This window comes from Gadus macrocephalus, chromosome 4, assembly GCF_031168955.1.
Source record: "Gadus macrocephalus chromosome 4, ASM3116895v1".
NCBI classification, from domain to species: Eukaryota; Metazoa; Chordata; class Actinopteri; order Gadiformes; family Gadidae; genus Gadus; species Gadus macrocephalus.
In genome coordinates, this window is record NC_082385.1 from 19,046,454 (window position 1) to 19,059,215 (window position 12,762).

At 51.8% G+C, this 12,762-nt stretch overlaps 1 protein-coding gene across 1 annotated transcript in view; it reads left to right on the forward strand.

Moving 5' to 3' along the window:
• Positions 1-331: 331 nt before the first annotated feature.
• Positions 332-12,762, forward strand: part of LOC132455455 (inactive dipeptidyl peptidase 10-like) — a 234,018-nt gene continuing 221,587 nt past the window's right edge. Inside the window, exons 1-2 of the mRNA XM_060049316.1 lie at positions 332-772; positions 6,381-6,433. Of these exons, the coding sequence (XP_059905299.1) occupies positions 332-772; positions 6,381-6,433 (494 nt within the window). The remainder of the gene's footprint in view (positions 773-6,380; positions 6,434-12,762) is intronic.

Genomic DNA, 12,762 nt, shown 5'->3' on the forward strand with positions numbered 1-12,762 from the left:
TTGGGTATGTGAGAGAGCATAGGAATGTATGTGAGAGAGTATAGTAGTGTATGGGAGAGAGTATAGTTGTTTATGCAAGAGAATATAGTAGTGTGTGAGAGAGTATAGTTTTTTATGCAAGAGAATATAGTAGTGTGTGAGAGAGAGTATAGATGTTTATGCAAGAGAATATAGTAGTGTGTGAGAGAGAGAATAGTAGTGTATGTGAGAGAGCATAGTGGTGTATGTGAGAGAGAATAGTAGTGTATGTGAGAGAGCATAGTGGTGTATGTGAGAGAGAATAGTAGTGTGTTTGAGAGAGTATAGTTGTTGCTGGAGGGAGCTCTAGGTAATGGAGGCAAGCAACATCAGCTTCATCATCAGAGCTAACTATGGTGTGCTCCCATCTCCAAAAAACCTCAACCAGTGGTATGGCGAGGACCCAACCTGTGCCCTCTGCCCAACCCCAGGGACTCTCAAACACATCTTGACCGGTTGTAAGACAAGCCTCACACAAGGCCACTACACCTGGAGGCACAACCAGGTCTTCAAGAATCTGGCAGCAGCTTTGGAGAGCAAATGGAATACCACAAACTCCCTGCCCCTTAGAGCAACAAATCCCATCACAGCACCAACATTCATCCGAGAGGGACAGAAAAAGCCCAACCATCCCCCTCCCAAACCAGATGCTGGGCAGCTAGCCAAGGCCCGGTATTGGAAGATGCTAGTCGACATTGGCCATCAACTAATCTTTCCACCTGAGTTTGCAGCCACCACCCTTAGACCAGACATGGTACTCTGGTCCCCTTCACTGAAGTCTGTCAACATCATAGAGCTCACAGTCCCATGGGAGAATTCAACTTAAGAGGCCAAGAGCGCAAGAAACTATGATGATTTTTTGTTTATGGAAGATATTATAGTAGTGTGTGTGAGAGATAACAGCAGTGTGTGAGAGAGTATAATTGTTTATGCAAGAGAATATAGTAGTGTATGTGAGGGAAAATAGTATTGCGTGTGAGAGAGTATTGTAGTGTGTGAGAGAGTTTGAATGAAACGGAGCACGCATTATGCTGCGTTATGTGAACGCAGCATAACAGAATCGCTGGAAATTCAAGAGTGAAATGACAGCGCAGGATTTTTTAGCGCCAGAAGCTACCGCCTCCTCTGTCAGCCAATCAGAAACTGAGGAATCAAACTCACTTCTGTTTCAGTAAAACTCTCTCACACACACAACTATACTCTCACACACACACTACTATATTCTCTTGCATAAACAACTATACTCACTCACACACACACTACTATACTCTCTCACATACACCACTATACTCTCTCACATACACTACATTTCCATCTCACGTACACTACTATACTCTCTCACATTCCCAACTATATGCTCTCTCACACACACTCTCTCACATACATATACTCTCTCACATACGCGACTATACACTCTCATACATACATGTAAACAGAGTATAATAGTGTGTGTAAGACCAAGTATGAATTATGTCCCAGGCGGCCCCTCATACAATTATGTAGTTCTTTGTTCATTCATATGTGTATTTGTATCTGCATATGAGTGCGTGTGTGTCTGTGTATGTGTGTGTTTGTATCTGTATAATGTGGCAACCCCGGTCGTCGGCGGCTGTGATTCTCGAAACAAACGCTCAAGCAGGGTTGCGGTGCAACGGTTTTATTACGTGCAGCTCACCAAAGAAAAGGAGAAATCATACAGTACAGTAACTTAGGTTTCTTCCACACTGGGCAAAAGGGGCGAGGGGTCTCCGGTTCCGGTCCGTCGGTGAGGTCAGCGTGGCTATCGCTCCCGGCTTCTGCCGCTCAGTCCGCGACTGTCTCCAACTCGGCTTCCCCCGTCTGGTGCGTGCCCGGCCCCTCTGCCGTCTCCTTCCGCCAGGTGATCCCAATGCCCATGATTCCCCGGGATTGATTGGTGCGCGATCTAGCGCAGCCGCGCTGAACGGCACATATCTCCCGCGGACTACCTGTCCGCGGAGAGGGCGCTGTTCAGTGTGCTGGCGCAGTTCGTCGAAGCACGACGGCGCGGGGTTGCCACAATATGAGTGCGTGTCTGTGTGTGTGTGTTTGTATCTGCATATGAGTGTGTGTGTGTGTGTTTGTATCTGCATTTTAGTGTGTGTGTGTATGCAGGGTCGTCCCTAGGAATTCTGGGGTCCCCGACAGAATTCGGTTATGGAGCTCCCCCCCCAACCCAAAAATATATATATATTTTCAAAGAAAAATACAATTATATATAGCCTACATTTTTTATATATTCATTCACATTTTATAATCATTAAATAATGGGTAATACTGGGTCAAAATTGGGTAGTCATTATCATCAGAAGAAAATGAATAACAACTGTATAACAACATGATAAACCTACCTACTTACCTAGTCTACTTTGTACAATTGATAGTTAGTTAGTATTTAGTTACACATTTACCTGTAGTTACTATAGACAGAAATAAGATAATAGACTGACAGTGCTGCTTCTACTTAGACTGTCCTCCTTCTCCCCTTCTTCTATTTCAACCTCACTGGTTTCTACTCATCATGGCTTGAAGAGGGCCCTGACTCTTAAGATACATCATATATTTCAGAATATGCCTCATAATTATCTGAACATATTAAACAATGTTGTCAACAGTCTATTTGATTGAATCGAGCTGGGCATGACTAAATATGTATTTGTATGTTGTGATGCATTAGCCTACAATAAATAGCAGCTATTAATCTAAGGGTAGACTACTTGTAATTTTAGCTGACTTAAAACTTAAAAGTCAGCTAAAATGTAAGTATCCCAATGTCTGCTAATATTGTAATGCAGCCAATCAAAATATTGAAAATCTGTTTGCATAAATGTTATTATCATGCTGACAAGCAGTATGGAATGTTAATCATCGCATTATCTCCATTTATACAACGGGGGGCCTAAATCCAGCGATCTGATTGGTTCCTAACTGTTGTATAATGAGCGTATACATAACTGCTATGACGCCCGATCATTTTGTGAAAGTATCACTCCGCGCCTTGAAGTGGAAACCGTTACAACCGTTCTCTCGGAGGGACGCTAAAGTGTGTTGCATAGCGACCGTCGTGCATTTTGAAGGCAGCCAGGAGGGACTACTTTTTGGTAGTCTTTAATAAAACGGCTACTTTGACTTTCTTGGTTTCTTTTTAAATGTAGTGTGTCTATGACTTTCGTTTCGCCATAACAGTAACCGTTGTTACTGTTAACAGTAACCGTCCAAAAATAATTGACAGACGGAAGTTGTGAAGTGCCCATGCAAGTGAACGGAACGTTGAAAGGGGCTGTGAAGGGGGTTGCCGGCCCTCCGCTGCGCGTCGGGGCCGGACAACGCCCCTTAACAGTGGTATAATGAGCACATACCACAGCCTGGCGTGATCTATTGCTTAATTATTACACGGGTCTTTTCAACGTTCCGTTCACTTGCATGGGCACTTCACAACTTCCGTCGGTCAATTATTTTTGGATAATTCATTGGCAACGGATGAATAATGACCGCTGTCAAGGTAAACAAAAGGACTTTTTGCCATTGGTAACACTCCGCACGTAGTCCGGTAACTTGTCAATGTAATAAGCGGGATATGTATCAACCCAAGCGCTGTCGGTTGCTAAGCGACGACGTCAACATCTTGGGCGGACTATTTCTCTGCTGATCAACACTATGAATGCTGATAACAAATACATTGTAAATAAATTGTTTCGTTTTGGCAAGTAGCCGTGTAATAAGCGGGATAATGTATAGAACTTTGCCGGTCATTATCGTAAAATAAGCCCCTTCATGGCAAAGCAAGACACCTCCGCTGCGCGTCGGTGTCCTGTTCGCCCTGTCGGGGCTTATTTTCTCGATAATGACCGCCGTTCTATACATTATCCCTTACTTATACCATGGTCTGGGTGAATACTCGATTCTGATTGGCTGGAGGGTGTAGGTTAAAAAGTGTTAATTTACACCTAGGAAAGATGTAGACCCTATGAAGGCCACGTTGCTTGGCAACGCCTGCATACGGGAGATATGAATTAGTCTGTTCGACTTGTAAAAATAATCTAGGCTTTTTGTAGACAGGTAGGCTATTGGATATCATGATAATGGTAATGCAAACGATCTTTTCAGTTTTATCATCCAGTGCAGGCTGTAATTATTTTAGCCACAGTAGCGCCAACTGCTAGGCTAGGCTTGTTATCAGGTTGTTGGGAAAGTGTGTAGAGGAAGGAATATACCTTTCTTGGTAAAAAACTGGGTGACGAACTGTCGACCACTTTGAGCTCTTTCCTCTCTCTCTTTCCTCTCTTTCCTCCCCTGACAACCTGACTTCTTCGTTTCACCGACCGGGATACACACAAACTGACTTTAGACTGCTAGTTTAAGACACTAGCAGTCTGCACTTGCTTCACAACGATCTGCCTGGCTGCTACTTTGCTCTGCAGTAGCGTAAGACTTGGGCTGTACCAAATAATGACAAATGAGAGGGGTGATAACAGGGAGAAAACTTTCTAATGATTTTGTAAAAATGGAGAAACAAATCACAACAAAACAAGGAAACAAACCACCTTAATTTGATGATTTAACCCAAAAAATAAAACTTATTATTTTTTCTTTTTGCATATACTTTTAATAATGTGCTGCGACCCTGGAATCATCCTAATTTACCCCCCCCCCTAAGGACGTCCCTGTGTGTATGAGTATGTGTTTCTGCATATGTGTGTGTGTGTGTGTGTGTGTGTGTGTGTGTGTGTGTGTGTGTGTGTGTGTGTGTGTGTGTGTGTGTGTGTGTGTGTGTGTGTGTGGGTGGGTGGGTGATCACTGATTTCAGCCACCGCTCGTTCCCAGGTGGAACTCCTGCTCTCCCCCCAAGCCCCGCGAAAAACACTGCAGTGTAACTGAATCCTCCCCCCCCTGCGACATTATCTCCCCTCCGACCTCATCATCCCTCCCCCCTCCTCACCCCTCCCTCCTCATCACCCCTCACCCCTCTGTCCCACAGCAGAACTCAGCTTTCTCTTTCTCTGATGAGTTTTATCAGAACAAGGCAAAAGTACTTCAACAAAGACAAGGTCTTCATTTCCTTCTTTCTGTTGGTTTCCCCCCACCCTGTCTGAACAAGATGTGTTAATTTATTTAAACATACAATAGTTCAAGTTAACAAAACAAGATTTTACCTTATATTACTTATTTTATTAAAATTGAAATCAAATCAATAGAATCAAGTAAGAATAACTATATCTAGGGCTGCTGAGTACTGAGAATGTTTTGAAAGGTGGCAGGATAAAAACGATAGTTATTTAGCTTCTTCCTCCGAGTGGTTATGGAGATAGTTTGCTCTGGGCGGCAGCAGACAACACTAAATAATGAGTTGCTCCACCTCCTGGAGGAGATTTGGGTTGTTTGTGTGTTTAGGTATATTATATCTATAATATATATCATAGATAGAATAAATATTATAGATCGCCTTGCAGCGTCGAATCCGCATTAATACATGAAGGAACCCTTGCAATGTCGGTTTACTAAGCTGTAACGTTGTTGCCTGATTGTCTCCCAATATTAAAGGGGACCTATTATGCTTTTTCGACTTTTATGACCTATAAACGTTGTTATAATGATTGATAGTCATGTTTAACCATACACAAAAAACGATGTAGATTTTCGGGAAACTCTTCCTCTCATCTGGGCGCTTTCAGCCTTCTCTGTCAACGCTGGGTTTCGTCCTTCTCCGCCCCCTCGCCCCCCTCCTGCCAACCCAACTCCGTTGTGATTGGTTACCTTCCTTGAAGCGCGCGCGTGGGCAGATTTGACCAGGCATATGGGGGCGCGGCAGGAGTGCCTCTACGTAGATGATTTCCTGGAAATGTGAACAAGTGAATCGCAAACGTTGTCCCGAGTGTTTAGCGCTTTGCACAGCCACTCCAGACTGTCCGCAGGGAATACGTCGAAGTGCATGTCCGTCATTATTTGACACTTTAGTATGGTTAAACATGACTATCAATCATTATAAAAACGTTTATAGGTCATAAAAGTCGAAAAAGCATAATAGGTCCCTTTAAATATTTTACAATATTAATATTAGTGTTTTTACAATCTTTACAAAAAAAGAAATGGTTTGCCGAACAACAGCTGTTTTGCATGGGGTTCACAGGGCAGTTAACAGCAGATCTGTTTCTGAGATTAACCCATCACATTTGGTTCTCTGATACCCTTGAGCTGTCCCCACCATCTGCACGCCTTGACCTCTGGATGAACTTGGATTCTGTAAAGAAAGCCAACAACTTTTCTGTGGTGGTCGACATGGATGGCTGTATTGGTTTCCGCTTCAAGATCACAAACTTCTAAAGAAATGTCTCCTGCTTCTCTAGGTGTATAGATACTCCTACAACGCCTCCTACATCATCTACAACCTCCACACCAGGTAGGTGTACTGCGGAGAGACTCCCCAACCTTCCTGTTTTGCCCGTTTGTTCCTCGCTGCTCATGTTTATGTTCATGAATCTTGTTATATAATATATAATAATTACATCTTATTATTTTGTTTTATTGTCTTATTGTCACAAACTGTGTTAGTTTTAATTTATTACGGATCATTTTTTTAGGTTTTTCCATTTTTGCTATTGTGTTGCTATGGCGATGTCACGGATAATTTTTACGAGAGATGAGATCCTTAACATCAGGGACTCAACACCATCGGATTTATGTCCCAACTTTCTCGCCTCTCCCTTGGACTTACAAGACCTACTTATCCAAGGCCCTGGTCTCACAGTGAGACGGAGAAAGAGAGGAAAGCGCGCAGGAGCCCTGGTGCGATTTAGGAAGAGAGGAATGCGGTCGCCTTTACCGAGTATAATCCTCTCCAACGTCCGCTCACTCTGCAACAAAATTGATGAACTACGTCTTCTCATCAGGACTAATAGGGACTTTTCTCTCTCTTCTGTCATGTGTTTTACGGAATCCTGGCTGACTGAATCTACACCGGACTCTGCAGCACAGCTGACCGGCTTTCAGCTGTTACGTGCAGACCGCGATCCAACTCTTTCAGGCAAATCAAAAGGCGGAGGTATTTGTTTCTATATAAACCAGTGCTGGTGCAGTGACGTGAAAGTGATCTTACAATCCTGTTCTCCCGACTTGGAATCTTTTTTATCACCTGCAAACCGTTTTACTCCCCCCGTGAATTCACTTCTTTTATTCTTGCTGGAGTTTACATCCCACCGCAAGCTGACGTGCGAGAGGCTCAGCGTCAACTCGCTGATCAGATATTAGGAGTGGAGCGTAGGAGAGAGAATACATATTCTCCGGTTATTGTCATTGGAGATTTTAATAAGGGCAACCTCACTCACGAACTCCCGAAATACAAACAGTTAGTCAAATGCCCGACCAGGGAGGAGAATACTTTGGACCACTGCTACAGCACCATCAGCAGGGCTTATCATGCAGTTTCACACGCTGCTCTGGGGCTATCCGACCATGCTCTTATTCATCTGATCCCAGCTTATAAGCAAAAACTTAAAATTTCGAAACCTGCTGTGCGGACTACAAAAAACTGGAACAACAGAGAAGCTGTGGATGAGCTGCGGGACTGCCTGGATGACACAGACTGGGACCTTTTTAGAACTTCTTCCAGCAGTCTGGATGAATATACAAATGCTGTGATGTCATACATCAGCTTCTGCCAGGACGTATTGTGGCAACCCGTCCCCAACCCCTCGGGCTGGAGGGCCCAGGGGAGTGGTGGTGGAGGGCGTGTACCGGCGGCAGCCAACAGGGGGAGCCAGAGGCCGGCACCCCCGACACACTAATGAGGGGGATGGGAAACACCTGGGGCGGGGAGTGAAACACAGTTAACCTGCGCTTTCCTGGTTCCCAAGGCAGAGTTGGAGACGCTGGGAGTGTAACCAGACCCACGAACGAGCGAAGGGAGGAGAACCGCGCCGCACTCGGACCGAGCGGACCCGCCAGAGAAAGCCCTACCCTTGATTTACTGTTTCCTAGCTCACGGAGCTAGAGTATGATTTTCATTGCCCTCCGGGGAGATCGCTGTTCAGAGGAATAAACGCCCACCGGGCTTTGAACCAGCCGCCCAGAGTGGTGATTCCTTGCCTCACCCAGACATTCTCGGGCCCGGGTTGCCACATATGGTGGAGCATGCAGGCAATTTGACCTCGCTACGGATTACAAGGAATCACCCGCCCAACCCCGATGCAGAACCCGGAAGCCGCCGCCGCCGTGGCCGCCGCACAGCGGCACCAGCGAGACACCGCGGAGAGCCTCACTCTTCTCCGAGAGGCGGGGATAAGGCTCACACAACATGCGGTGCGCGAGGCGCCGACGGCCGCGCCAACCAGCCGCCTTACCAAGCTCGGACCGGACGACGACGTGGAGGCGTACTTGGAGGTATTCGAGAGGACGGCCCGACGGGAGCAGTGGCCGGAGGACCAGTGGGCGCACATCCTGTCTTCCTTTCTTACCGGACCTGCCCAACAGGCCAGCCAGGACCTGACGCCGGAGCACGCCAGCCAGTACCCGACCCTGAAGCAGGCCATCCTGGCCTATTATGGTCATAGCCTCGCCGCCAGAGCCCAGCGCTTCCATGTCTGGCGATTCGACATGCGAGGCGCGGTGCGCGCGCAGATCTCCCAGCACGGACGGCTGATACGGAGGTGGCTCACTACGGGAGAAGGACCCAGCATCCTGGATCGGGTCCTTATAGACAATACCATCCGTCAGCTCCCCCCAGACGCACGGAGAACCTTCGCGCACCACCACCCCGACACCGTGGATGAGCTGATCCGACAGTTGGAAAACTGGCAGGTGGCTCAACAGATGGGGGGCGGGCCCCGGACCCCGTCGCGGGCCGCCGAGCCGCGTGGGGACCCGCGAGGCCCGGGTGCTGGGCAACAGGGGGTCCCACCGAGACCACAGAGCGTCGCCCCGGGGCTCCGGGAGGACCGACGATGCTACACTTGTGGGCAAACCGGACACCTAGCCCGACAGTGCACTGGGAACCGGGACGTGTCCATGCCGTCTGCCTTCGCCGATGGGGGACGACCAGGACCGTGTCTGCTGACCAACTGCTGGGCCCACCAGACGTCCCAACTATCCCGGTGAGGGTGGGGAATAAGGACACGGAGGCCCTACTAGATACCGGCAGTGTGGTCACCCTCCTACGCCCAGACCTAGAGGGGGGACGGAAGGGCGAGCCAATAGAAGTCGCGTGCGTCCACGGGGACATCCGCACCTACGACACGTGCCACGTGGTCGTGAGGACCCCCCGAGGGGTGTATGTGACGCGGGCCGGGATCGTGCCCAACCTGCCTGTACCCCTGCTCATCGGCAGGGACTGCCCCATGCTCACCCGCCTGCTGAACCCCCGGCCCGAGTTCCCGGCTCCGGCGAGATCCATCGCGTCGGACCGGGCGGACGGTCCGACCCGCTTACGGGGCTCGGCCGGTCCCCGGAACCCCAGCGGAGACGTCGGAGGAGGACGGCGGGACCGAAGGGGACGGACCCACCCCGCCAGGCACCCCAGCGCGCTCGGCGGGAGGGTCCCACCGAGTGGAGACGGCGGGACCGCCCTTGGACACCCCGGACACCCTGACGGCAACCGAGCAGTCCGGTCCACCGGGAGGCTCCGAGAGCTCCCCGCTCACCGAGTTCTCGGATTTTCTCCCGACCGGGGGGGGGGGGGAGAACGCATCGACCCGGACAGTTCGCCAGCGCCCAGCTACAGGATGACGCCCTAAAGCACGCCTGGAGCCACGTCCTCGCCCATGAGGGACAAGCGAGGGATTCGGTGAGTCGCCTCCCACACCCTCACTTCAGCACCAGGGGGGGTTTGTTATATCGGGTCGTAGAAAAAGGGGGAGAAGTGGTAGAACAATTACTAGTACCCCGGCCCTAAATTAGTAAGGTGCTATTCATGGCCCACTCCCACCTGTTAGGGGCTCACCTAGGCATGGATAAAACCAGGGAAAGAGTGCTAGCACGGTTTTACTGGCCCGGGGTGAAAGGGGATGTAGTCCGCTATTGTCAGTCCTGCCCGGAATGCCAGCGTACGGCCCCGAGACCCACAGCACGAAACCCCCTGATCCCCATGCCAATCATTGAGGTCCCCTTTGAGCGGATAGCACTGGACATTGTCGGCCCACTCCCGAAGACCAGCAGGGGACATAGATACATCCTGGTTATTGTAGATTACGCCACCAGATACCCCGAGGCCCTTCCCCTCCGCGCCGCCACCACCAAGGCAGTAGCCAGGGAGCTAATGCTACTGTTTAGCCGGGTGGGGATAGCCCGGGAGGTATTAACGGACCAGGGGTCCTGTTTCATGTCCCGGGTCATGAAACAACTGCTCAGTCTCCTCCGGGTCTCCCAGCTCCGGACCTCGGTGTACCACCCACAGACCGACGGGTTGGTAGAGCGCTTCAATAAGACATTAAAGCAGATGCTAAAGAAGGTCATGGACGCTGACGGGAAAAACTGGGACCAGCTCCTGCCCCATGTACTCTTCGCAGTCCGCGAAGTACCCCAAGCCTCGACAGAGTTTTCCCCCTTCGAGCTGTTATACGGGAGAAGACCCCGAGGGCTCCTCGACCTCGCCAAGGAGGCGTGGGAGAGTCGACCCTCCCCCCATCGCACCCTGGTTGACCATGTGGAGCAGGTGAGGGACCGCATGGCCCAGGTCTGGCCCATCGTCCGGGACCACCTCCGGCAGGCCCAGCAGGCCCAGGCCCGGGTCTACAACCGCGGGGCCCAGCGACGCCTGTTCCGACCCGGAGACCTGGTCATGGTGCTGATCCCGACGTCGGAATGTAAATTCTTGGCCAAGTGGCAGGGCCCGTACGAGGTCATGGAACAGGTGGGGTCGGTGAACTACCGGGTGCGGCAGCCCGGGAGACGAAAACCCACCCAACTCTACCACGTCAACCTTCTGAAGCAGTGGAGGGCGAACCCGACCCCGACGGCGCCGGCTACCCTCGCCCTGGCCGCCCGGTGCGACATACCGGTCGTCCCCTTGGGGGAAGATCTCAGCCCCGCCCAGAAGCAGGACCTTGAGGAGGTCATCCTCCAGCACCAGGATGTCTTCTCCGAGCTGCCCGGGAGAACTACCATAACGCAACACAACATCAAAACGGCGCCCGGCATCACGGTGCGCGTCCCCCCCTACCGGGTCCCAGAAGCCCGGCGGAACGCCATCCGGGAGGAAGTCACCCGTATGCTTCGTCTCCGCGTCATCGAGGAGTCCCGCAGCGCCTGGTCCAGTCCGGTCGTCCTGGTCCCCAAACCCGACGGCAGTTTCCGGTTCTGCAACGACTTCCGGAAACTCAACGAGGTGTCCGAATTCGACGCCTACCCCATGCCCAGGGTGGATGAGTTGATCGAGCGGCTGGGACCGGCCCGCTACCTCACCACCCTGGACCTCACTAAAGGGTACTGGCAAGTGCCACTCACCCGGACCGCCAGGGAAAAAACGGCGTTCGCAACCCCGGGGGGGTTGTATCAGTACACGGTCCTGCCGTTCGGTGTCCACGGCGCCCCGGCGACCTTCCAGCGAATGATGGACCAGATCCTGCGGCCTCATCAGGCGTATGCGGCCGCGTACATCGACGACATCATTATTCATAGCGCCAGCTGGGACATACACGTCCGACAGCTGAGGGCGGTCCTGGCGGAGCTGAGGAAGGCCGGTTTCACCGCCAACCCCGCCAAGTGCCGCCTGGGGCTGGAGGAGACGGCGTACCTAGGGTACCGGGTGGGACGGGGGAACGTCAGGCCTCAGGACAGCAAGGTCGCCGCCATCCGGGACTGGCCCCGGCCCACCACCAAGAAGCAGGTGAAGTCGTTCCTGGGCCTGGTAGGGTACTACCAGAGGTTTATCCCCGGCTTCGCCACTATGGCGAGCCCCCTGAACGAGCTGACCCGGAAGGCTTTGCCTGACCGGGTGAAGTGGTCGGAGGCAGCAGAGGGTGCCTTCGAAACCCTGAGGAGCGCCCTCTGCTGCGAACCCGTCCTAATAACCCCTGACTTCTCTCTGCCCCTTATAGTCCACACAGACGCGTCCGAGGTGGGGCTAGGAGCGGTACTCTCCCAGGTACGGGCGAGAGAAGAACACCCGGTGACATACATCAGCCGGAAGCTCCTCCCCAACGAGAGGAATTACTCCACCGTGGAGAAGGAGGCCCTGGCCATCAAGTGGGCCCTGGACAAACTAAGATATTACCTCCTGGGACGGGAGTTCACGTTGGTGACCGACCACGCACCACTGAAGTGGATGGCCGGGGCGAAAGACACAAACGCCCGGGTGACGAGGTGGTTCCTGGCACTCCAGGACTACAGGTTCCAGGTGGACCACAGGCCGGGCAGGGAACATGCCAACGCCGACGCCGTGTCCCGCCGAGACATGTGCCTAGGGGCGGTCGGAGACTACCAGGGGCGTGAAGCAGCGGTGGAGGAGTGTGGCAACCCGTCCCCAACCCCTCGGGCTGGAGGGCCCAGGGGAGTGGTGGTGGAGGGCGTGCACCGGCGGCAGCCAACAGGGGGAGCCAGAGGCCGGCACCCCCGACACACTAATGAGGGGGATGGGAAACACCTGGGGCGGGGAGTGAAACACACTGTTAACCTGCGCTTTCCTGGTTCCCAAGGCAGAGTTGATGCGAGACGCTGGGAGTGTAACCAGACCCACGAACGAGCGAAGCGAGGAGAACCGCGCCGCACTCGGACCGAGCGGACCCGCCAGAGAAAGCC